General features: G+C 33.9%; 2 protein-coding genes and 1 long non-coding RNA gene across 3 annotated transcripts; 1 reads left to right on the top strand and 2 right to left on the bottom strand.

Annotated features, from left to right (window-relative positions):
- Positions 1–2,628: 2,628 nt before the first annotated feature.
- LOC133880761 (uncharacterized) lies at positions 2,629–4,966 on the bottom strand. The gene is made up of 2 exons (XM_062319758.1): positions 4,792–4,966; positions 2,629–3,332 (listed from the first exon to the last, which is right to left on the bottom strand). Exon 2 carries the CDS (start codon positions 3,303–3,305, stop codon positions 2,835–2,837), a length of 471 nt encoding a protein of 156 aa, XP_062175742.1. The 5' UTR covers positions 3,306–3,332; positions 4,792–4,966; the 3' UTR covers positions 2,629–2,834.
- A 339-nt stretch (positions 4,967–5,305) lies between these two features.
- Positions 5,306–8,063, bottom strand: LOC133879093 (auxin response factor 3-like). Its single transcript, XM_062317638.1, has 5 exons — positions 7,845–8,063; positions 7,346–7,405; positions 7,067–7,249; positions 5,727–5,737; positions 5,306–5,393 (listed from the first exon to the last, which is right to left on the bottom strand). Exons 1-5 carry the CDS (start codon positions 7,932–7,934, stop codon positions 5,306–5,308), a joined length of 432 nt encoding a protein of 143 aa, XP_062173622.1. The 5' UTR covers positions 7,935–8,063.
- An 11,059-nt stretch (positions 8,064–19,122) lies between these two features.
- On the top strand, positions 19,123–26,543 carry LOC133880675 (uncharacterized). The gene is made up of 2 exons (XR_009902364.1): positions 19,123–19,686; positions 26,232–26,543. It is a non-coding gene; the product is annotated as an uncharacterized LOC133880675 (long non-coding RNA).
- Positions 26,544–26,553: the final 10 nt, after the last annotated feature.

The raw sequence follows: 26,553 nt of genomic DNA, 5'->3' as shown, positions 1-26,553 counted from the left end.
GTGAAGCCAAAATACACGTGGACAGAAAAATTTACAACCATTACCAGGTGAGGGAAACGGTCCTCAGCAGCTCGAGGAGGAACAGAGAAGCCTCCATGGGTGCTAGTATTAGAAGCAGTAAGAGTCTTACAAAACATGTGAGGTGTGGACGACTTTGCAGCTACTTCAACATCATCTTCTTCACCATCTGCATCAATATCCACTTCTTGGAGTTTCTGCTCGAATTGCTGTATACAATGATAGTTCATGCAAAACAAATATCACCTCTAAAGAACTCAACATTCAGAAGCCAAGACAATGCATGTAACCTGAACAATGCTCACCTCGCTTTCAGGAGTCAATGAGACCTGCGCATAAACCTCGTCATCGGTGCCCTCCTCCGCCTGCCCCAATAATTATAGACACACATTTCAAATCAAAATCACAATAAAAGGAACTTCTTTTAAAATTTAACACCCCATTGGGTCACCAAAAAACCATCATTGTAAGGAAAATAAGAAGGAAAATATTAGACTTCATACTTTCCCTTCTTTAAATCCCAATAAAAACCCAAAAAGAAATATAAAAATATAAAAAATAAAAAATAGCTCAAATCAGCTCAGTCTTTAATCTTCCACATTAACTTGGTAGAGTTGAGCTGAACAAAAACACAGAAAAAGGGAACTTTTCACATCCCTTCCCCCCACCCTCTCACCCCCTCACCCCCTCAATTTTATGGGGAACATACGAAAAAACCACAAAAAGCATTCACTTACCCACGACAACTCCATACATACTGACGAGGCTGAGGCTGAGGCCGAGGCCGAAGCGCTTAATTAGAGCAGAAGCAGAGCACCACGACGAAGCGGAAGAGTCAGACAACAGCGTTTTGTCCTCCTCCATCGTGTTGAGATCAATCAGACCCATGAAATCAAAAGCCCCTCAAGAGTGAAACAATGACAAGCCAAAGGCAGGGAGATTCAAAACCCACAGACCTTCGATGCCGAACACAAAAGAGGAACGGGAAAGAGGGACAGGAAAGAGACGAAGGAAGTTGGCTTCGTCGAACCTGCGAAAATGAAATAAAAAAATAAAAATTAATAAGAGACGAGAGAAATTGTACTTAACTGAAGAGATGAAGGTTTCTTACAATCGTTTGATTTACTGTAGTAGTTGTGAGCTTTCTGCAGACCTGATTTTGAGGGTTTTTAGCTGAATTTGATAAATTCATTGCTTTGACGAGTTCACTACGACTGCTCTTAGGTGAAAGTTTTCCCCTTAACTCTAAGTCTCTAACATCTCTACCTCCCACAGTAAACGACACTATCAACAATTTAAAGTTTGCAACCACCCAACCATTAGCACCTAGCACTGCATCACATCCTTCTATAAGCAGTAAATAAGACTCAAACTAAACAATATACCTGAAAGAATTTGAAGTTCAATGCTTTCTATTTTTGTATTGAAATGTACGTATTTCTATACAATAAAGAACTACAGAAATTTTTCGAAATCATCTACCAAAACTTGCAGAAATTTTTCGAGCTTAGTGAGGGTTGTAATTCTTTTTTTTTTTTTTTTTTTGAAGTAGGAAGATATCATAATTAAGAATCTGATGCGTACGAATTACCCTATAGTTGTACGTGAAATATTCATAATTTTTTGCTTTGATGCCATGTTAAATTATCACTTATCTCAAAAGTTTAAGCTGATAAGAAGATGTGAATTTAATCATTTAGTTTATATTCTAACACTTCAAAGACGACAAATAAGTGCCCATATCGTTATGTACTCACTTGTATACCTTCGTAAATCGTAATTAATGCAAACTATCAATTAGTCTACCATTAAGGTTGTTTAGTTATCTTTTGCTCCGTTTGTTTCGACGTAAAATAGTTTCCGTCGTAAAATATTTTCGACGAAATCATTTTCAGAAAAAATGATTTTCTCGAAAATATTTTTTAACGTTTGGCTCACACGAAAAAATTACGAAAGGCGAAAATGCAACTGTTGTCGGAATCCGGCAACGTCCGGTTGCCGTTGCCGGATTCTGGCGAGAATGTTTGGCCGGATTCCGGCCATTTTGGCCTGATCGGGCCAGATTTGGCCGGATCAATGGCCGGATCCGGCCGGCTTCTGACCATGGCTGGATTCTGGCCAGTTTGGCCGGAATCTGGTCTGCCGGCATCCGGCGACGGTGGCCGGATGTCGCTGGATTATGGCGCCGACAGTATTCCGGTGGCCGGATGTTGCCGGATTCTGACCCCGATTGGATTCTGATGACCAACCATTGTCGGATTCCGGCAAATCAAGTATCAAACGTGGGTGCAAGGGCGAAGACTTTAATTTCGGTTAAAACCGTAAATCGTTTTTCAAAAATTAAAGAAGCTTTTATGGTCAAACCAAAAATGATTTTCGTTGACCATTATTTTCGCCCCTACCAAACACTATAAAATGCTGAAATCATTTTACGTCAAAACAAACAGGGCATTAGAATTAGAAAAGACAGTCATATTTTGATTACCAACTATGCTTCCATTATAAACAGAAACAGGAAAGCACATAGGTGGTCTCCCAAAAAACAAAAACAAATTGAATTAGAACCAACTATATATTCAAAGATCATAGATAGAAGTGACTCAAGGTGTAGAATCAGCAAATTAAACGAATATTATGAACCATAGTGTACCCGTACGTTTCACAGCTTAAATATGACAACATAATTGGAACTAGTTAAGCATAAGAAAATATATATAAATTTCATGTTGAACAGAGCCTTACCGAAAGGAAGAGGAATCATACCTCAAAAAAAAGAAATCTCAAAAAATGGAAAAAGAAAAAGAAAATGCCACCAATTAATCTAAAAAGAACTTGTGTTGTGATAGCAAACCAATTTTCTCCTCTGTCCAGATCGAATATCTAGAGCATCCATGTTCTTTTTCCAAATAAATACAGTGGATTTGACCCTTGGTTTCCATTTCCAAAATTTCTTCTTGGTAAAGCTTACATCTCATCAATGCTTGCTGTTCACGGCGAGCCTTATATCTCTTTGCAGATGCATCTTTGTGCTTGTTGCCGACGACATTCAGTGCCTCCGAGAGCTTACTGAAATCGTAAACAGAAGCAGACTCATCAGATGCTGCATTAGAATTGGAGCAGGGAGCTGTGTCTACAACTTCTTCGGCCTTGGGCCACGCAACATCCAAGGCTTCCGATAGCTTGGCGAAGTCATAACGGGAAGCAGGTTCATTCTGCTTAGCATTCATGGCAGTGCCATGGGAGTACTTGCGAGTATTATTGGAAAGTCTTCTTGATTTTGGCTTCATCACTACTATTATCAATGATCTGCCAATCTGCGGATAAGTTTTTGAAATTCAGTGAGGTAAAAAGCTTAACAATAAATACCGCAAGATCTTTACATGTACATATGAATTCCGAATTACAGGCCTAATATACTAAGCATTGACTGCAAGCTATTTTGGCCGACCTAAATCTTAAAATGGGCTTAAGATTTTAGGATAAGTAGTTATTTAATATGATACGATGATTTATTATGGTATCATAGTAGAGGCCCAGAGTTCAAACTCTGTCTCCTTCATTCACCTTCTAAAATGGGAGTTTGAATTTATATGTGAAAGGGAATGTTAAAGTATTTATTAAATGATTAAATTTATTTCTTTTAATGTTTAAGTTTAAACTTTTGAAATGTGTAGTGATTTAACAGAAAGGCTCTCTATTAGACTCACCAATTTTTGGTGAGCGTGAAGGTGAACATTGTTCACTCATCAAATAGAGAGAAAAAAATAAATGAAAATATATGGGGAGTGTGATATAATTGTTCTAGAAACAATAAAGAAATCTTTGAAAAAGAACATTGAAATTGAATAGTGAAAGTAGATAGCTAAAATACTGACCTGATGCAAGTTATTTGAGAAAGTGGTCAACTAAAATGGAGAAATTTGATGTTTTAGAGATTATTGGATGAACCTCATGATGTGCCACAAGTAAGGGGTGCATTTTTTAAAAACGTACTATTTTAAAATCTAAATTGCGATTTTAAATATCAACCCGTGATTTTATCAAATACTTCACTACGTTACATATTTTAAAATAACTATTTTTTAATTGCACCATTTTAAAAAGCAAACTCAAACTGACACTAAGTTCTCGATGACTCGGTCATGGTAGAAGGAAATTAATTGTACGGAAAACTTAACTTATAATCCTGATCTTTCATTGTTTTTACAATTAGGGTATCCATCTTGAAAAAGTGTCAATTTAGAAAATTCTCTTTCAATTTTTTTCAATTTCAACCCTCCATTAGAATTTTCTTTTCTTTTTTTTAATCAAAGGGTTTGAAATTGAAAAACAAAAAATTTGAAAAATAAATACCTTAAATTGAAACTTCTTAAATATGGATACCCTAATTGCAAAGGAGATCAAAGATTATGGGCTATAAGTGAAGCTTTTCCTTAATTGTATTACCTCATATTACATTTTTTTTTTAGAAAGAGTTTTTGACCAAATACAAAACCACCTTCTCTCCCCTGCGACTGAGAGTCATGATCGGATCACAATAATGATAACAAAAAAAGTAATAATCTTTTTCTTTTACTTCTGCATAATTAAAGTTTCGTTTTTGTTTAGAAGGGCTGAAGTACAGATTTGTCAGCAAAACCCTAAACTTAGTTTAAATTTGGAATGGATAGAATACAGAAGAAAACCCTAAACTTAAAAGCCGTATATATTTGTGGCAATCAACAGAGAAAGATAAGAAGGAAAAAGAGAGAGAGTTTGATAAATTGGACGTACCTGATTCTTGAAATTGCTTCAACGATTGAAGCAGGCTTAATTTGGGAGCTTTGGAGAAGGGAGAGACGGCCAAAGGAGAGTGAGAAAAGTATATTATATATAGAATAAAATGAGGGGTGGGTTACCAGTAATATATCATAAAAGAGGGGTGTTTTTTCCTTGTCAGTCCTAGTCTAATTATACTTCGATAAATAAATCTTCTTTGTTCTTTTTCTTTCTATTAGATAAATTAATGGTCCTGGGCATGCACATGGCTTGGTTTAAATTTACGGCAAGATAGAGATGATGAGATTGGATTAATTGATATCCATAATAGATTATTTTCGCAATTGGAACAAGGATAATATGCCTCGGATGAACAAGACCACAAAGCTTAAGCAAATGATATATATATTTTAATTTAAAAAAAATTAAAAAAGCTCACATTGAGGCCCCACATACTATCATCACGTTTAAAAAAAAAAAAAGAAAAAGTAATGGTTCAAGGGAGATATATATATATATATATATATTGTCAGCCGGCGGAAGTGGTGGCTAGAATCTTGGAGTTGGTGACGGCCGGCAATGATGGCTTTAGGCGGTCAGCAACAGTGATGGAAGATCTGCATTTAATAACAATATACCAAAAGATGCTCAACTATGGGTAACTTGGCCATTATTATTTTTTTTTTAACTGAATTTTTTTTTATTGGTTTTTGTTTTTTTTTCAACAAATTTTTCTTTATGTTTTTCTCTTTTTGGTTTATATAAATATAAAAAATGAGTATCCTATTTGCATATTGCAGTAACCTGGGATAGGATTACCTTAACTTCGTAACCAAAAAGATCCAAGTAGTCCAACAACTAAATTAGGATATCATATTCCTAAACTAGAATAGGAATATTTGCACACTTGAATAGGGGTAAGAAATCAAATTCGTAATTTCATATGTTACCTTATCATATCCTATCACAATTATATCGAGAATATATTCTTGAACAGGTTTAACACAAAGGAGAACAAATATACAAATTTTAGTTTGGATCGGGCTTGCATATTGTAAAAACTAACAGCAGATTTGCGGTAAAAAATTTGATGATCAAAATTTAACAACATCAAATTTACTTTGATTACATTGTCAAGAACCTAAAAGAAAGAGAGGCGTCGTTAATTTGTTCTGTTCGGATCTAGCTTACATGCTATTATAAAACTAGAGATATGATACATTTACAACTTTCGTATAACTCTTGTATAACTCTAACAACTTTTTTTAAAATCAACCACTTGATATTTAGGACTTATATGTAGGAAAACAAATCCACTGGTTAGTTTGAAAAAAAAGTTGTTGGAGTTGTATGAGAGTTGTGTCAAGAGTTATACAACAATCATTTTTCATAAAGAATAATGATTCAATGCCACCTAAATATACAACTTTTTACCACCTTGCCTATGTGGCAAGGTGGTCCCCCACTATTTTTTGAGTTTTTTTATTTTTTAAAAATAAATTAAGGTGGGGGACCACCTTGCCACATAGACAAGGTGGTGAAAAGTTGTATATTTAGGTGGTAGTGAATCATTACTCTTTCATAAAACTAACATGACATTTAGCTCCTATAAAAAAACTTGGATGGTCAAGATTTTACACCAACAATTTTAAACTAAGGACGTTGTTAGGGACAAAAAGAAAAAAGGTGCCATTTGTTCTGTTTGTTATTTCTATTCTTAGAGTATTCCTAGTAAACTAGTTAAAGTTTAAGCAAATTTTAGCTAGAAAATTTACTTTTGTTATTTTTAGCTAGCTACTTTTCAAAAGCTTTAAATCCCAAACTCTCTAAATATTCTCTACTTCAAATAAATACTATTTTTTTTATTTGTTTTAAAGTAAGCACCTCCAACCATTTTCAACCGTCATGAAACCAAAATTTATTGGTTTCACTTTCATTTGAACATTTCATCTACAAGGTGCCCAAACATGGCGTACAAAGAACCTAAATCCAACTTAAAGCACGTACATTGGACACAAATGTGCACTCAAAAAAGAGAAATGCTAAAGAAAAGACTCTCAACCCCCCTTGTTACCCCATTTTCCTTAAAAAAATTAGTTTTTATTAAAAAGTTGTCTCTGATGTCACATCAGAAACAACTTTTTAATAAAAATCAATTTTTTTTATTATAAAAGGGTGATAAGGGGAGGATGAGGGGAGGATGTGTAGAAGCTCTCCTCAAAAAATGGGTTTATGATTCAAACTAGGTGAAGCCAAAATACACGTTGACAGAAAAATTTACAACCATTACCAGGTGAGGGAAGCGGTCCTCAGCAGCTCGAGGAGGAACGGAGAAGCCTCCATGGGTGCTAGTATTAGAAGCAGTAAGAGTCTTACAAAACATGTGAGGTGTGGACGACTTTGCAGCTACTTCAACATCATCTTCTTCACCATCTGCATCAGTATCCACTTCTTGGAGTTTCTGCTCGAATTGCTGTATACAATGATAGTTCATGCAAAATAAATATCACCTCTAAAGAACTCAACATTCAGAAGCCAAGACAATGCATGTAACCTGAACAATGCTCACCTCGCTTTCAGGAGTCAATGAGACCTGTGCATAAACCTCGTCATCGGTGCCCTCCTCCGCCTGCCCCAATAATTATAAACACACATTTCAAATCAAAATCACAATAAAAGGAACTTCTTTTAAAATTTAACACCCCATTGGGTCACCAAAAAACCATCATTGTAAGGAAAATAAGAAGGAAAATTTTAGACTTCATACTTTCCCGTCTTTAAATCCCAATAAAACCCCAAAAAGAAAAATAAAAAATAGAAAAAATAAAAAATAGCTCAGATCATCTCAGTCTTGAATCTTCCACATTAACTTGGTAGAGTCAAGTTGAGCTGAACAAAACCACACAAAAGGGAACTTTTCACATTCCTTCCCCCTCACCCCTCAATTTTCTGGGGGAAACAACGAACAAACAACAAAAAGCATTCAAAATGCACAAAACCCATAAAACCCAAACCTAAACCCAAATAACCAAAAAGCATTCACTTATCCACAACAGCTCCATACACACCGATGAGGCCGAGGCCGAAGTGCTAAGAGCAGGAGCAGACCACCATGACGAAGCAGTGGAATCAAAAGACAGCGTTTCGTCCTCCTCCATTGTGTTGCGATTAGACCCATGAAATCAAAAGCTCCTCAAGAGTGAAACAATGACAAGCCAAAGGCAGAGAGATTCAAAACCCACAGACCTCCGGCACTGAACACAAAAGAGGAACAATGAAGAGGGACAGGAAAGAGACGAAAGAAGTTGGCTTCGTCGAACCCGCAAAAATGAAATAAAAAAAATAAAAAATAATAAGAGACGAGAGAAATTGGACTTAATTGAAGAGACGAGGGTTTCTTACAATCGTCTGATTTACTGTAGCAGTAATAAGCTTGCTGCAAACCTGATTTTGAGGGTTTTCAGCTGAATTTAGTGAATTCGTTCCTTTGACGAGTTCACTACGACCGCTCTTAGTTGAAAGTTTTCCCCTTAACTCTAAGTCTCTAACGTCTCTACCTCCCACAGTAAACAACACTATGAACAATTTAAAGTTTGCAACCACCCAACCATTAGCCCCTAGCACTGCATCACATCCTTCTATTAGCAGTAAATAAGACTCAAACTAAACAATATACCTGAAAGAATTTGAAGTTCAGTGCTTTCTATTTTTGTATTGAAATGTACGTATTTCTAAGCAAGAAAGAACGTGAGAAACCACGTAAGACCTATCTGATCAAAAATTTAAATTACAAGCAGAAGATCTATCTATCTATATTTGAGATACAAAGAATACTCCCCACGTTAGTTTTCATCGTTTTCTCTTTAGCCGTTAGAGACAAAAACCACAAAACCTTATTCTTCCCTCCTTCCCCCCCAACCCTGCCCTTCTTCTCTTCTTCCTTCCCTTATGGCTCCACCTTCGGGTTCCTACCAGCTAGATTTTCTTCTAGCTCATTCTGCCTCCTACTTGTATTTTGTAAAGACACAATATTTAATTGATCTAGGAAAAGATAAAAGAATTTATTATTGGAGAGTGCATTTGGATAAGAAAGCAAAAAAATATTTTATTCCCTAAATTTTTTAAAAAAAATTCAAAGATAAATTGTTGTGAATTAATGCTTTTACCTAATATTCCCCAAGAACTGGCCTTCTTAAAACTCAACTTCAAAAGCCGGCACTACTGGCTTCGTTGATCCCACAAATATCTTGAACAACATTTGCTTTTGGAAAAATACAAATATTCCCCTCAAACTACCACTCAATATCAATATTTTTCTCATTCCGGAAAAACTCTCAATCGTGTCAATGTTCCCTCTTAAACTACTAAAAATGTCAATGTCTCTATTAAGACCAACAAAAAGATAAAAATAACCCTAAATTTTTTTTAATAAGACAAAAATGTCCTTATAAATAAAAAAAAAAACTAAAAAAAGTAAATAAAAAAAAGAAAGAAAAATTATAAAAAAAATTAACTGAAATAATAAAAACAAAGAAGAAAAACCAGTTTTTTTTTTAATTATTTTTTTAGATTTTTTTAAAGAATTTTTTATTTTTTATTTTTTTTTTAAAATTAATAATTTTATGAATGACAGTTTTATCATTAGGAGGGACATTGACATGTTTTGGTAGTTTATAGGAGAACATTGACACAAATGATAGTTTGAGAGGACATTGACAATGAAATAGTAGTTTGACGGGGTTATGTGTACTTTTCCCTTTGTTTTTCTTTTTGTCAATGACAATGTGGTTAGTTTAAAATTTTGGTTGAATCTTAATCGTCCAAGTTTTTACAAAAGATATCTTGTTAGTTTTATCACAACATGGAAGCCAGATCATTTTTTATCATCCTGTTGGTAATAAGTGTGGAACATCGTTGTGGTTCCAGTTCCTGAATTTCTCGCCCTCAAGAATTTGATGAAAGGCAGCTAAATCGATCCTTGCCGCCCTTCTCCTGATGAACCTTAATTCACTCTCAACGAGGCTACTTGAACCTTCTCTACGTTGGAGTATATTACCCTAAACTTAAGGATTTGATGAGATTAAATTACCCCAATTAAAGGCATTCGATAAGAATTAGGTTGAATTTGAATAAATTTAAGAAAAATGTTTTGCTTCCATCTTTTGCCTATTTGATCGTATCCATCTTCGTACAAGAGATAATAAATCCACCATCTAATACATGGGACCCAATGTGAGTTTCATAGAGTCAATGATAGATTTATAGAAGATATGAACAAGTGATGGGTTATAGATTCAACGTGACTCTACGAAAATAGTGAACTTAAGTATCTAACATCAAATCAATTGTACAATATCTCTCGTCTCTATTTTCTTTATTTCTTTAATCTTCTTTACATTTGTAAATTTCTTTCATAGTATAAGAATCTTAAGCTAACGCCAGTATTCAATCCAAATGGTCAGGTGGATTCCAACCTCTGTTCTCACCCTTTTCGGTGGTGCATCCCCACCGTGTTGTTTGTTGCAACAGTGTGTGTGGATTCATTTTATTGGGTTGGCATTCTATCGAGCAAGTCGTGTACAATCTGCAAGGTCCTTTTTCTTCATATTCATACAAGCACTCACTTCTAGCTCACATTTGTTCACCAATCAGATCCACTCTAACACTATCTACCTTTTTAATCTCACTTTAACCTTTTCTATAGCCCTGTCCCTATAATTTATTGAGGCTACTAGGTTCTTAGATTTCCTCTCTTTAATCTCATTGCAGCTGCTTCCACTCGTCTTGCCCTCGACCACAATCAATGACTACGAGAACTTTGGACAAATTGTAAATATATGGAAGCAGTTTTATCTTTTTTCTTACCAACATTGGCGTCAATGCGCTGCGATTGGAGTAGCTAGTGTGAATAAAAGCTTCCCTAGCCTTGTCCATGCAACTTTTCGGGCTTCTGATAGTTTGGTTAATTAATGAAAGTTTTTGTATTGAAGTAAGAGAATTGCTTGATTGATTACAAGAAAGGTGCTAAGCACCAATTTTTGGCAATTTATACAGCAAAACAAATCTGTAAGAATATGTACAACATTAACCTGAAGCATTCCTATATGGAATAAGTTTCTATATATGTTGACAACATGTCTTGGAGAGGAAGAATTTCTTTGTCTTTGTTAACTTCCTTTTTTGGAGCATTCTGATTTTTGCGAGATATGCTGCCTGGTGTTCTTTTCCAAGTTGTCCATGGCTTTCCTTACATGGAATCTTGTTTTAGCTGTCATAGCCGTTACTGGCAGTGCATCTTGATGCACAATATCTGCTAGACCATGATTCACGAGACATTGCCTTTCTAATTCTGTTGGTCTTTGATTGTCATAATCTGTAGGAGCTGATTTAGGAGTAGTTGTTGAACCTTGATTGTCATAATCTGCTGGAGACGATTGAGGAGCTGATGGATTGTGATTAGCCCGCTTAACATCCCTTCGCAAGCTGATAGGTGAAGCAAGCACTAGCAGCTTGGACTTGAGAAAAAGAAATCCGGCAGAGGAGAGACCATTGGTGAATACATCAGCAATTTCATCTTGAGTGGAAATGAATTTGATAGCAATATCTTGGTTGGGGACTTTTCTCTAACGAAGTGATAGTCAACTTCAATATGTTTGGTCAAAGCATGATAAAGAGGATTAGATGCCAAAGCAAGTGCACTAACATTTTCACACCATTGTCACACCAAATGGTATGAATGGTGAAGAGAGGAATTTTATTTCTCTAAATAACATTCAAATCCAAAAGACTTTAGCAGTGGTGATGGCGAGGGAGCGGTATTCAACTTCAGTGCTACTACGAGAAACAACTGATTGCCTTTTGGCATCCCAAGATACCAAATTACTGCCTGGAAAGATAGCAAAACTTGAAGTTGATCTTTGGTCATCAGGGCTACTTGCCCAATCATTGTCATCGTAGGCAGTAAGGTGTAAAGGACCCTTAGAGAAAGATAAGCCATGATCTATAGAAGACTTGAGATACCGAAGAACTCTTTTGGCAGCAGATGAATGGGTAGTGGTTGGCTGATGGAGATGCTGACAGAGTTGATTGACAGAGAAGGAGATCTCGGTCCGGTCAAAGTGCAGTACTGAAGAGAGCCAACAACATGTTCGTATTATGTGGGATTCCTGGGTTGTTCTCCATCAAACTTTGATAATTGTGTGCTAGAGGAACAAGGTGATTTGGCTGGTATAGCTCCCTGCATGTTCGTGTGATGCAAGAGGTCTGATATATATTTAGCTAGGCCGCAAAGGTGCAAGCCATTGCTGGTCCGAGAGACTTCAATGCCAAAGAAGAAATGAACAGGACCATGGCCCTTAAGGGGAAACTCCACCTGCAGCTTAGTGATAAGAGTGTGAATGGAATTGACGCGAGGACCAGTGATGATAATATCATCCACATATACTAACATTAAAATAGGATTAAAACCATGATGCATGATGAACAAAGAGGATCGGAATCCACAAGCGAGGCAGTGAATCCAAGTTCCAATAAGTAAGGGAAGAGTCTTTGAAACCAAACTCGGAGAGCTTGTTTTAAGTCACAGAGAGCCTTGTGCAACTTGCAAACGAAATTAGGATGCAATGGACCAATGAAGCCCTTTGGTTGTTCCATGAAGACATCCTCAACCAACTTGCCATGAAGAAAGGCACTGTACAAATCCAACTGCCTAATAGTCCACTCAAATCAAACTGCCAACGAGAGAAGACCCGAATAGTTGATGGTTTAATTACTGGACTAAAAGTCTCAGTATAGTCTAAACCACATTTTTGTTCAAAGCCTTTGGCAACATGCCTTGCCTTGAACCTTTCCACAGAGCCATCTGCCCTTCGCTTAATACGGAATACCCATTTGTTGTGTATGATATTTTGTGCTGTGGTCGAGGAACTTGGGACCAAGTTCCATTGGATTGTAAAGCCTGAAATTAATTCCTGAGTCATTGCCTGCTGCCATCATGGATCTTTTGCGGCCTTAGTAAAATAATTGGGTGCTCTTTCGTGGAGATTAGTATGGAGAAGTTGAAGTGGGTATTTGGTGGAGTGGAAAAGTTGGTAATCTGAAAATTCTTTGGGACGATGGGAGCCTGTACGAGATCTACTAGTCATGGGGTGGACAACAAGTTAAAGTTGTTCAACTGGGGAATGGGCAGAAGGTGCAAGTGATGAGGGGGATGGTGCAGTAGGTTCAGAGATAATTAGGTCAGTACTCTGTGCAGGTTCAGGTGATAATATGGGTGGTAAGGAAGAGGCAGGGGATGAGGGCAGCTTCAGTGCTAGGTTCAGATATGATAGCTTTAAATTGCCTACGTTAAAATCTATTAATAATTACACCAACAAGAATGAAATTATAATGCATCCGAAAAGAAAATAATAATAATAATATCGGTTAAATATACTTTAGCTCCCTCAACTATAACTATTTTTTATAAAGTATCATAAATTGACAGGTGTAACACTTAGATCCATCAAATTATCATTTTGTTGCAATTTAGCTCCATTGTCGGTCTTTGATTATTATGTTGGACGGAAAGTCAAATTTGACCAAAAAAATCTTCCGAAAGTGCCTTTATTTTGACCATTGAAAAACCAAGATTATCACTTGTAACTATTAATTAGTAGGAAAAGATAATTTCTTTATTTTTTTTATTTTTTTTTTAAAAAAAAAAGAAAAAAAAATAGTGTTAGATTTTTGGGATAAATTCAAAATCAGCTTAGTCGTCCACCTAAATTATAAATCGTTACTTATGATATAAAAAATTCAGAAGTTCTTGAGGTAAGCCAAAATATTAACAAAGTAAAAGAATACTGATGGCAAATGAGACAAAATCTAGGTGTATGCTTGCTGCAATGATGCGAAAAATGAGGTAGAAATCCACTAGAATATGAGCACATTCACAAACATATACATAAAAACCCATCTAAGTCGTAACTTTGTATATATATATATATATATATAGCATAGCTAATTTACACATATGTGACAACCCCCCCCCCCCCCCCCCTTTTTTTAATAAACAAAATGGATCATCACAGACTTCAAAATTATCATGAAACAACACCAACTCTAACACCTCCCATAACATGTGCATAACATATAGAGCCAATATAGAGCCACAGGGTCCTCATCGACGTCTGTGGTACTTGCTCCAAAACATCTTCTTTTATACGATCATGATGTTTGCCTCGTCCATATAGGTGGCATAATGAGTCCACGGTCTTAGCAGTATAAAACTCATTAAGGTTTTGTAATGAGCAGACATTTCTGTCTTTCTGTCATATGGTTACAATAACAACTACCATTGATATAATTAATCCTTTTAAAATGTTTTGTAACTAATAAGGTAAACATTGGCGTTTTGTAAACAAGTGCAATCAAACTACGTAGCTGTGAACATATATACATGTTTCAATCTCCTGCTTGTAAGTATACACATATAAACCCATCTACCATATATTTGTACACCTATATATCATGTGACTCAGCTATACTTGTATACAAGCCTTCCAAACATTAAGAAAATACAAGCATATATATACATTTAAGTAAGAAGCACATATAAATTATCATATGCAATTAAGCTATAAGGATAAGCATATGTTTTGTCACATTCAAACTCACATGCATATTGATACGCCTACTATGAAATACCACATAAATCATTCTATGCATTCCAACTGTAATGGTAAACATATGCTTTGTTCCATCAAACACATATACATACAGATACATCTAGTATGAAAGCCATAATAAATCATGTCATGCTTGCCTTTCATTTGTTTTCATTGTTTTATTGCTGACACAGATGGGACTTCAACCCAACTAGTCTTACACTTGAATGCCAATAGAGCTTCAACCCAAATGTTCTTAAGTTAACTTGTGTCGATGGGACTTCAACCCAAATAGTCTTGTTGCTAATGTCGATGAGACTTTAACCCAACCAGTCTTACACATGAGTGTCGATGAGGCTTCAACCCAAACACTCTTAAGTTTAGTGTTCATGCTTTTGATCTATAGTCAGGCTTTTGTACAACATAATCATTATGTCCATGCTTTCACACAATTATGTATCATTTAACATCATATAAAGCTTGTAATACATATCATGAAATCCTTAACTCATTATAAGGCTTGTAATACATATCTCAATTATCAATTTTCATAATAAATACTTTAAAGCTCATAAACCATCATCAAATCATATTTCACCATAATTCAAAATATTGAAAGCATTCTTAAAAAACATATCATCCAAAAATATTATCAGCTCGAATGAAAGCAATTATAACATTTTGTAATACCACAAAACTAGAAAACTTAATAACTTTTCTCAATGAATTCAATACTCACCTAAATTGCTTGCGTGAGGGCTTATGATGGGATCCCCAATGTAAGCCTTGCAATGTACTACTGCATTTTACATTACAATAACACATTAAGACTAACACTCAACATTTCTAATCTCAAACGTCACTAAGGTTCTTGATTTGGCTCAAAAGCCAATACCATGGTAACCAATAGAGTTTCTAGGGTTCCATTTAACAATCCAACAACTAAAAAAACTATCCCATAGGAGAATCTTAGGGTTAGACACAAAATCCCTAATTACAACAGTTAAATAAAAATTTAGGGCTTGGGTCTTACCTTGATTTTCAACTAAGATAAAGTTTGTCCACACAAAACTTTAACCCGTTGCTTGGAAATTGTTTAGAACTCAACTAAACACAAAATACCTAAATAAATTTGAAGGATTAAACTCAAAATCTAAGTATTAACACATGATGCAAGAAATGTTGGGGTTTGTGGATTTACCTCAAACACAATCAGTGAAAACAACAACCTTGCACCAAAGATTGCATTTCTGGAGTTGGATTTGGCTATGGAGGTCTCAATAAACCATGATCTAGAGTATGGGTGCAAACCCTACGAGAGAGAGGGGTTAAAATCTTGTGGAAGGGGAAGAGAATGGGAGAAAATGAGCTGAAAAACGCATTTAACCATTTTACACCCCGGCCTGTCCAGACAGGTTAGTAAGCCATTTGGATGCCCTTGGTGTGGAACGTTTTGTGAGTCGTTCAGAGGTGTCTTGTCCAGACACGAAGGGGATAGGGAACCTACTGCCTGGTTCGTTTGAAAACCCAAAGTGGATCACTTGGACACACCTCAGACCTGAACCTAGTGTCGAACCCGTCTACATCCCATCTGGACATAAATGGGACACGAGACCTACTTCCTAACTAGACACAATAATTTCCTATCCAGACACTAGGAAGAAATTCAATCTTAACAAAAATCCTGAGCGTTCTTCCTCATTCTTTACTTAACTACTTACTTACTTAATTAGTCTAGTTTGTGTTTTAAATTCTTAATTAATATCTTGAACGTTACAACTTGTGTCTCACCCTCTGTAGTAGAGAAACCCAGGCATATATGCACATCTAAGCATTAAAACATATAGCATCATAACTCAGCTACACCCATATACATGTGTCCCACTCTCTAGACTAGGGTAATACAAACATACAAACATATCTAAACATGAAACCATAAAACATCATAACTCAACTACACCCATATACATGCACCCTGCCTTTGTGAGTTTACAACAATGAAGACTTGCCCCTAGGGACTTGTCCCTTAGTGTCATGCTTCACACCACAAAACCATAATACTTTTGATTTCCTGTTCATGCATCATTCAAGGACATTTTATCACTCTTAATTCATCAAACATTTTATCACTCTTAACCATCATGCATTTGTTAATACAACATACAATCTTCTCGATTTCAATTCATATATCATGCTTCCAAAATCATCTTAAAATCTATTCTTTTGCTCATTAAGTAAAATGCTTACTAATCATTAAAGCGTTAAAACCTTAAAGCAATAAAAAAAATTGTATCTATGCTCAGTTAATAATATACTCACAATATTTGCTTAATGTTTGAAATGGATTACCAACTCGAGCATTGCAAATACACCATAAGACTCAACTCATAACATAACATACTTGAGTACCTCAAGTATAACCCTCTCATGACAACCCATTGCAAGCAAGGATTTATATTTACTAATCAAAAGTTAATGTGCTAACCCATAGAAAAACTCAAGGGTTAGGCACAAAAAACACCCAATTTACACAACTTTACAAGAATTAGGGTTTGTCTCTATACCTTGCTCAAATGAAGGAGATGAAGTTTCGGTCCACAAAGTATAACCTTCTCATGACAACCAATTGCAAGTAAAGATTTACATTTACTACTCACAAGTTAATGAGCTAACACATAGAGAAACTCAAGGGTTAGGCACACAAAACACCCAATTTACACAACTTGACAAGAATTAGGGTTTGTCTCTATGCCATGCACAAATGAAGAAGATGAAGTTTCGGTCGACAAAACCCCTACCCAAAACCTAATCCAAGATAAGAAGTCTCCAATAAGTAAAAGCCCTAAAGAAATCATCAAGATTAAGCATCATACTTTGAATGTAGCTCAATTTGACTAAACTTAAGGTTTACGGATTTACCTCGAAACGATTGGTGAAAAAGATGTTCTAGCACCAAGAATCGCGTTCTAGAGGTTGGATTTGGCACTAGAACACTCTTGGATTCAATACCGTAACTTTGGGTTCAAACCCTAGAAAGAGATGAGAAAAAAACGTGTAGAGAAATGAGAGAATGGGTTGAAATGGTTGTGGCAATTTCCTGTTTGAACGGCGTCAAAATAAGCTAAAACAGAGACACTTGTTTGTCTCTCGTTCGAAAGAGAATGGAACAAGACCTTTTGTTTGATGCCCGTTTGAACGGAAATGGAATAGGAATAGAATAAGACATTCTGTTAGATGCTCGTTTGAACAGAATTGAAACAGGAATGGAACGAGACATTCTGGAACACCTTTGGAGGTCACCATTCAAACAAAATTGGAACGAGACTTGCTGGAACACATTTTTCTATTCATTTAAAGTCCCGTTCAAACAAGAATCTTCCCATTTCGAATGAAACATAGAAAAATGAATTTTTCTACAAACGTTTTAGGCCAATTTCTTATGTTATTATTCTCAATTGTTGTTTAATTCATATCACTATAATAAACGTTCTAATTATCTTTTTGGGCATTATAATATGTTCATATGAATAACAAATTGACCATTTTAGGTTTACAGGTTTCTCTCTAAAAATCACTTATTAATTACATAGTAACATGCAGGGATGAAGCCAGAAGTTCTTATGGGCAGGGGACGGTGGTAAAAAAAAATTATTGGTAGGGGCCAATAGGCTAAATTTTTAGTTTTTTAGCTTATATATATATATTTTGAGATTTTTTGGCCAATAGGCTAAATTTTTAGTTTTTTAGCTTATATATATATTTTTTTTGACATTTTTTTTTTAACCTAAGAAATTTTTTTTTTCAAGGAAATTGGGGGGGGCCATGGCCCCTACCAGCCCCCCCCCCCCCCCCTCCCTCCGTCTCTGGTAACATGGAAGCTCATAATCCCAACAAGGATATATATTTATTTATTTATTCTTAAAAAAGAAAACCATTTAACTTATGATCTATCTTACTCTATCAAAAGATATGATTCTTAAACAAGTCTTGATTTAAATAAAACTTCCTTTACGAAATTATTTACGCAAGCAGCAATTGGCCATTCTAAGTCTAGACAATTCTTGCAAGAATTACTCATTTGGAAGCTTCTAAACCTAATGAGGGGGAAATATTTCATTTTCTAGTTAAGAAAAAAAAAATTGAATAACTTATGATTTATCTTACTCAATCAATAATTACTATTTTATATATATTTTTGTTGCGTAAGAATTGAATCAATACATTTTTCCCATCCAAAATAAGTCATATATCTTACTATGATCGAGTCAATGTATTCTATTATATTCCAATGTCTCTTCATAGTTTACAAAACTTCATTGGCTTCATTAATCTTTCTTTCTATATTTATGTGTCTTTTAGTAGTATCTTTAATATAAAAATGTCTTTCCAGATAATCCAAATTTCATCTATTCTTATATGACATGTTACCCTACTTTTCGAGTTAATATTTCAAAACCTTTTGAGTGGGTGCAATAATATAATATACGTAATAATCTGATCATCCCCCTACACTGTCTATTGAGAATAATTGTGCTCTTACGGGTATACTTTACATTTTCTAAAGAAAGGTAATTATTTTTAAAAATTAAGACTATTAAACAACTCTTTATATATATATATATATATATATATATATATATATATATATATTAGAAATTAAAATAAATTTATAGACTAAATTATAGTGTATAATATTTTACTTGTGTATAAATGTAAGGGTAATACTGCTTTGAATTAAACTTCTAAAGAATAAAAGTTCTAAAGTGCAAGAAAAACGATGGTTACGAAATGTGTTAGAAAACATACGGTGGTAATTATGGAATTGCTTATCCTTTTTGTCCTTGACGTGCAAGCCAATAACATTCCCCCTACCTCATTCTCTTCATCTTTACCTCCCACCATGCTTCCGTATTCCTTTGAATTTGATGAGGCCAAAGGTACAATGCAAAAATGCCTTACAGATAGAGCTAAAGGTTGTTTACGTTATAGAAGAATATGGCCATTTCCTAACATTAAATACGAAATTTGTGTTCTTGATACTTTTTGGAAATGCTTCTTTCATATGAGAGTTTTTGAGGAGCGAATTACAGGTAATAGAATTTTGAATTGTGTCAATACCAATTGCTACTCGCGAATGAGAATGATACACATTCATGCAAGATCCCGTTTTATGAGTTGTGTATTGGAATGTTGTGAAGAGAATATGGAGAGGCACTGAGATGCAATTTATATGCAAAATCCTTAAGTTGCAACTGTTGATCTGGTAAAGAGTTTCTAAATACTCTCTCTCTCTCTCTCTCTCTTAATTGAAACAATGATAGTCAAGATCCTCAAGAATTATAGGTTATTCTATTATGCATGTTTCCTCAAATCTCAAACATTGCTTTTCAAATTAAATGATTGAGATTTTTTTTTTTTTTTTTTTCATTTTAGTATTTATTTCTTTTAAAATATATAAATGTTTAGTTGATAGAGGTGATAAATGCAAATGTGAAAAATTTCACACCATTAAAATATTGATTTCTCTACATGAATCTTAACATGTATCAAAAGTTGATATTCATAAACCTTTGCTAATTTATGAAATATTTAATTACTAATTTGAATTCCTAAAGTGATGCCAAATAATTTTTTATAGTATTATCATAACACATGATTTTCACTATTTCTCTTTTACTTAACAAAAAGATTGTTACAGTATTTATATTGATTTAGTTTTCTTTGATAAATATGAGTAGATTTCCAAATAAATGGCTACATAAGGTACTAAGAAAAAGAACAAATAGAGTAAATTCATTTGATTTGAAGTAATAAAGTTATCATTTTAATGAATTCAAGTAATATCAATCTTTTTAACAGTATTGTAAAAATATTTGAAAAATGAAAATACAAGATAGTAATTAATGTCAGAGAAATTACTTCTTTGTTCCTCCTTGGGGGGGGGGGGGGGGGGACCAAGCCCTCCGATTTTTCATTGGTTGTATTTAACAATCAAATATATGGGTGTCGACTACTAAAAATTTAATGATGTTGAGTAACCATATTAGTGCTCCTAAACCACGCTGATAGTAGTGGTTGAATGTGATGGTGATGGGTGGTGGTTAGGATGTGATATCTCAAACCTTGTAGCCCCTTACAAACTAGTCTAATAAATTGCCAAGTATCCCTTAGCATGTGAGAAACATATTTTTTTTTTAATAGCATATGCTTCTCACATGTTTTTTTAATAACATTAATAAAAAAGCATGTGAGCACATGTCACTTTATTAGATTAGTTTGTAGAAATTAATTGCAAACCAATTTGTAGATAGTTTTTGTAAAAAAGAAAAGAAAAGAAAATTGTGTAGGTTTCTATTGGTTTTCTTATGTTGGGTTACACATTGAGTGTCATCCCAAACCATAAATTATGTTTTCTTACAAATGTATAGACTAATACCGTCATTATCATGATTTCCATTTTTCTCAAAAATGTATTTTTCTCCATGATCATTCTATAAAATATATATATTATATACTTGATTTTATCTATACTTCTTACAACAAACTATTATTATATGGACCACTAAATCACTAAAAACCCATTCTTCTTAACATTTTGAGTTTCTCATCAATTAGCTAGCTTTTCAGAGATTTTCCTCGCTACTCATCAAAAAGTCATTTAGTTTTTGAAAAATTACTATTTTCTAGATAATCAACCCTAAAGGAGATGTGAATAGGGTTGATGACAAACTTTTCTTTTAATAACAATTATACCGGATAAAGAACTTCAACTATATAAGATGCAATATAATGCAAAAAATATAACTATGAACACAATAATAGAGAGAGAGAGAGAGAGAGAGAGAGAGAGAGAGAGATTCAAACTCGAAGATTTATCGTGGTTCGGTCTCCTTGACCTACATCCACTCCTTAAGCAAACCACTTGAGATCTCAATCCACTAATCAAAACTCCTTGAAGGTGGAGTTCAAACATTTACACAACGAGAGCATACCACTCTTCTTCACAAGGTGAAAAATCTCCTTCATACCTGACAAGGGTCACACCAACCCTCTTGACACAAATTGATTGTGGATAGGATTTGAGATTTCTCTCACAACAACAATTCTCCTTTTCGAGAAGGATATTTACAAATGAAGCTCTTACAATAATAGCTTCTCTTAAACTCGAAGGCCTGGAAGGAAATTTAATATAGGAGAACAATGAATGCTTTGAAGAGTAAATATTGAGTTCGTTCGTTGGTAGATAAAAACGAGAGCTAAGGATATGTATTTATAGGCCTTCGTAAGAATATATCTGTTTATGGCCGTTTGAGAGAATTTTGAAAATTGCTAAAAAAAAAAAAAACTTTCAAAGATCTTGATTTCAAAATTGCAATAAGATTTTCAAACTCAAGAATTGTTGCTTTTCAAAGTTGCGATCAGATGTTAAATTTTTTTTTCAGCTAGGCAGGCTATCATATGTTGAAATTCAAGAGCTTGATTTCAAAAAAGTTGACCAGTCTAGTTTAACAGCCTGGTTTAGCAACCTAGTTTGGCAACCTTAAGTAAATGTTTACGATATTTATAAGTTCATTTACTTTAAGTTTACAATGTAAATAAGGAATTAACCTCTGTTTGGATTCAACAAAAAATACTTAAAAATTAAATTCTGATTAAATCGAAATGTCAAAATCCAGTTTTAGTACAAAATACAATTTTTCAATCATTTTGTTTACAACTGATTCATCAAAAAATCAATGTAAACTTTATTATAAAATCCCAATACACCATCGTATCTATTATCTCAAAAGCCTTAAGAGTTCAAACATAAAAGAGCTTTACAAGAATACCCTAACAAAATAAAGATGCTTGAGGGCTTCTTACGTTGAATTCCAAATCCCTTTGTTCTTTTTGTTCCTTTGATAATGTGTGCCCGAATGTTTCTTGCAACTATCATACTTGAATTAAATACATTAGCGCAACAAGATAGGATTTTTTATCATCAAAACATTTGCAACAATTACAATTACCTCTTTTTGATACTCTAATTGTAATTGAACTTTTCAATTTGTGATGGTCAACACCAAAACTCCATGTCATTGTAGATTAGGGTGAAATGATAGTTTATGTGTTAAGACATATGTGAGTCATATATCTTATTAATCCAATCAGATAATGCATCACCCTTAATCAATTTGTAGTGTTAATGTAGAGGATCTTTTTCCTAAAAATATATTAATAAATAAACAATTATCGTATGATGAAATGAAAAATACAGAAGATAGGAGAAGAACTGCTGAAGGGGACGGATGAGATGATCCAACTAAGCTTGAGTACACTACCTTAGAATGGTTACCTTAGAATGGTTTGATAATTTCTTTATTTAATATAATGATTTTATCACTTACAAGGTATAATAAACAACTTATTGATGTACATTTTTACTTGTCGCACCTAAGGGTGTACATTTTACCAATTTCCTACCACTGACACGTTGCCTATTAGGCCCTGAATTACATGGGTTAGCTTCTAGTGGCAATCAGAGGTAGCGCTAAATATTATATTTGTATTCGGACAAATATTGAAGACGATGTGAAGTACAAGTTTTATTTTTCAATGGAATTTCAACCTTTTCCTTTAATAAAATATAATTAATAACACGATTTCGTTTTGTGGTTAGTAAGATTTCTTTTTTAAGGATAAAAGTCATTTTGAACCCTATAATTTATTACTTCCCTATACAAACCCTAAATCACTTCCTCCCCCTTGTTTTGCACCATTAGTTTTTCAGACTAGGAGCTCATCCAAACTCTTTGTTGTCCTACCGCCGTTGAGATTGAGGATAATGTTTTTATAAATTTTTAATTTATTTTTTTCTATTCCAATAAAACCATTGTTTATTGTTCCTCGGGCAAACAAAGAGCTTCATCTTCGTTAGAAGAAGATGAAGATTCGCTTCATTTCTATTATTCTGCTCATTGCCGACTATTCCTAACAACTCCGAATCTGGATTTTCGATTAGGGGAAGGACTACATTAGGAAAGTGTTTCATTTTTGAAAAGTTTTATGTTGAGGTTAGTGCTTGAATTAGGAAACTTTTAGGAAAGACTTCTAGTTCGATTAGAAGTAGGTTAAGTTTCCTAATTAGGTTTGTCGAAAGTTATTTAAAGTTTCTAGGATATTCATGTGAAAAAATTAGTGTGTAATGCAAACACCTCAGTTGCCCCTTGAGGAAGCCGAGCCAAAAAGAAGTCCTAGCATGAAAGGAATTTTTAGAGAGAATGAAATTAAGCCCAATGGGGGCTGGCAATCTCATGAACTTTAGAAGCCTATAGTCCTCTATCAAAGGATGTCAAGGGCTCTTAAGAAATCCACATAATTCGGCCAATATCTAAAGAAAATTAGGGGTCACCTCTTCCCTAAAGTTCTAGTGTTTTTTTTTGTCGGAATAGTACTTCCTCTTGAATTACAAGGATAAAGACTAAAATTTTTACCCATTTCTCTAATCCTCTTAATCAAAATTTTTTTAAGGTTTATATCAAGAACAGAAAGCCAAATTTTCACCTAGAAAACAACATAAAAAAAAAAAAAAAAAAAAAAAAAAAAAAAAAAAAAAACAAAAAAAAAAAAGAGACCAAAATCTAGCCAAGCAGGAGCTCATAAGGAGAATTTCAAAGGTTGCTATAAATCGATTTTAAGGGATTGGTTTTCTTAATTTCTTGGAGAGATAAGAACCTACCTTAGGCTTCTATATTTGATTTCAAAACATTGATTGAACTTTGAAGTAGTGCTTAATGAATATTAGGTCTTTAATTAAGAAAAAGTTAGTAGGCTAAATATATTTGGGGTAGGTTCTTGGAGTTTTCCTTATGGAGATAGGAAAGTATATGGTTTCTCAATTACTTTTGATGTATTTTCCTGCTGTAAATTAAATGAAATAGAAGTAATATATGTAGATTTAGAACAGGAAATTTGTAGGATTTTTGGAGGACAAAAGGAGGCCAAAAACCTAGATAGATTGGGTGCTGGAGTTTAGAAAATTTCAGCTAGCAATAAATCTGACTCTTTGACCGTTACAAGATTTGCTTTGATGTTGATCAAGGAATGATATTTATCCTTAAAGAATGAGTATTTAAGGTACTAAACCCTAGAAGAAGCTGTCCATAGGAGGTAGAAAAAAGAAGTACAGAGGAAAAACACGATTGTTGGAATTTTTGAATTTCCAACAACAATGTGTGCTGATTTGGACAGAATGAGGTTTTTTGGAGATCTTTTTAAGCACAATTTTAGAGTTAAACGAGAGGACTTGAGGGTACTAAAAATACTAAGGAGGTTGTATGTGCTCTACAAAATATAAAGCAAAAAGGGTGCATTCTTATAGTAGTTGTTCGGCTATACCTACTTGAATCCTTAAGTATCATTATGAGATTAATTGGAAACTAATTTAAGATGATTAAACTAAGTAGTAAACCACTATAAGGCCACATCTAGATCTAGAAAAGAGAATAGAAATCGAGTCTCTAAGGTTCCTAATAAAATAAAATAAATAAATAAACAGAGAGAGAGAGATAAATTATAAGCTAGTCGAAATGAATAAGAGGTTGAGGTAAATGGGTTAGATGAAACTATATAGTTCTTTATTTAATTAAACCGGTTGGTTTTGTAAAAAATATTAGGGTTAAATATACTTTGGTCCCCTCAACTAATAGCCATTTTTTTATAAAGCTCCACGAACTGACAAGTATGACACTTAAACCCATCAAACTACCAATTTGTTACAATTTAGCCACTTTTCTATCATTCTCCCAAAAAAAATAACAATATTTTCTTTACAAAAATTAAATTTGGATTAAATACTAAAATACATAGAGTAAGGTTCAATTAATATAGAAATAATTTGCATGAAATTTTGATTTTTTTTTTTTAAAAAAAGAATATGGGTATTTTTAGAAAAATAATAGGAAATAAAGTGGCTTGATTGCAACAAATTTGTAATTAGATGGGTTTAAGTGTCACACCCGCCAGTTTATGGGGCTTTATAAAAAATGGTTATTAATTGAGGGGGCCAAAGTATATTTAACCCAAATAATTATGGTCTGAAACATTTACATTCAGGTAGCTTATTCTATGATTATATATGATTCATTAAAATGAATAGATCGAGCCATTAGTTTTATGATGTTATGAAAGTAAAATGTGATGAAAATTTGTCAATTTTTATGAAACAATTTTATGAAATTTATGCATAATGTTACGCTTTTTTATGTTCATGATTTTCAAAAGTCTATGTACATGAGAAATAGATGTTTCCCAATAAGTTTTAAATGAACAATGTTTCCTATATTGCATCATTTATGTTAGCATCTTAAAGATGATTGTAAAAGTCTATGGCAAGCAGAGGAATAAGATAAAGTAAGTTCACGATATCAAAACCTAATGAGGTGAGAATCCTATCGGACAAATAATGGACTCACACTAAAAGACGTTAAGAAGATGGGATCCAATGAGAATGGACATCCCACAACCCACAATGAAGAGAGTATAAAGCTGTGGTTCATACATAGTCTCATGATAAATTTTGGATGAAGGATAAGTGAAGATCCCCAAGATTGTACCTCACAACTCAGTAATACAGGATTACAGTGGTATGACGATGGGTAAATGGCCAAACAAAGTTTTATAATGAAACTGATGAATATTTATTTCTCACCAATTAAGATTCACTATTTCTAAAAGTTCGATATTTTAACAAAGGCTCGAGCATACACATTGTTTAATCATACTTAATTATTAATTGTCAACTCACTCCTTTATTTTTCAAACTTTCAGATGGTGTTGGGGATCAAGGGAATTAGGCAACTTGAGCTTTTGGTCCAGGCAGATGGTCAAGTTAGTAGTAAGGAATAAATCATGAAAATTTAATGTATTGTTTGGCTATGAAATTATCTTATAGTTATATTTTTGTTGAAATTCTAAATTGGATCAAGGTGCATGCAAACCTTATTACTTTTACATTTTGAAGTTATAATTTGTGATGAATTTTGCTATGGTTAATTTATATGGTACTTTGTTTCCTTTGCACAATAAACATGTAAGATCACTTGCTTATCCCTCATGGGATCCGAGTGTGAGAATTCCATACTTATTACAT

Source organism: Alnus glutinosa, chromosome 10 (genome assembly GCF_958979055.1).
Source record: "Alnus glutinosa chromosome 10, dhAlnGlut1.1, whole genome shotgun sequence".
NCBI classification, from domain to species: Eukaryota; Viridiplantae; Streptophyta; class Magnoliopsida; order Fagales; family Betulaceae; genus Alnus; species Alnus glutinosa.
This window is presented reverse-complemented; position numbering and strand designations above follow the sequence as displayed.

Bases quoted from the DNA above. Each gene is read 5' to 3' on its own strand.
- LOC133880761 (XM_062319758.1), bottom strand. From the start codon at position 3,305: ATGAAGCCAAAATCAAGAAGACTTTCCAATAATACTCGCAAGTACTCC.
- LOC133879093 (XM_062317638.1), bottom strand. From the start codon at position 7,934: ATGGAGGAGGACGAAACGCTGTCTTTTGATTCCACTGCTTCGTCATGG. The intron at 7,406-7,844 runs GTGTGTATGGAG...TTATTGGGGCAG, and splicing joins CTTCGGCCTCGGCCTCATCG to GCGGAGGAGGGCACCGATGA. The intron at 7,250-7,345 runs GTGAGCATTGTT...CATTGTATACAG, and splicing joins CATTGACTCCTGAAAGCGAG to CAATTCGAGCAGAAACTCCA.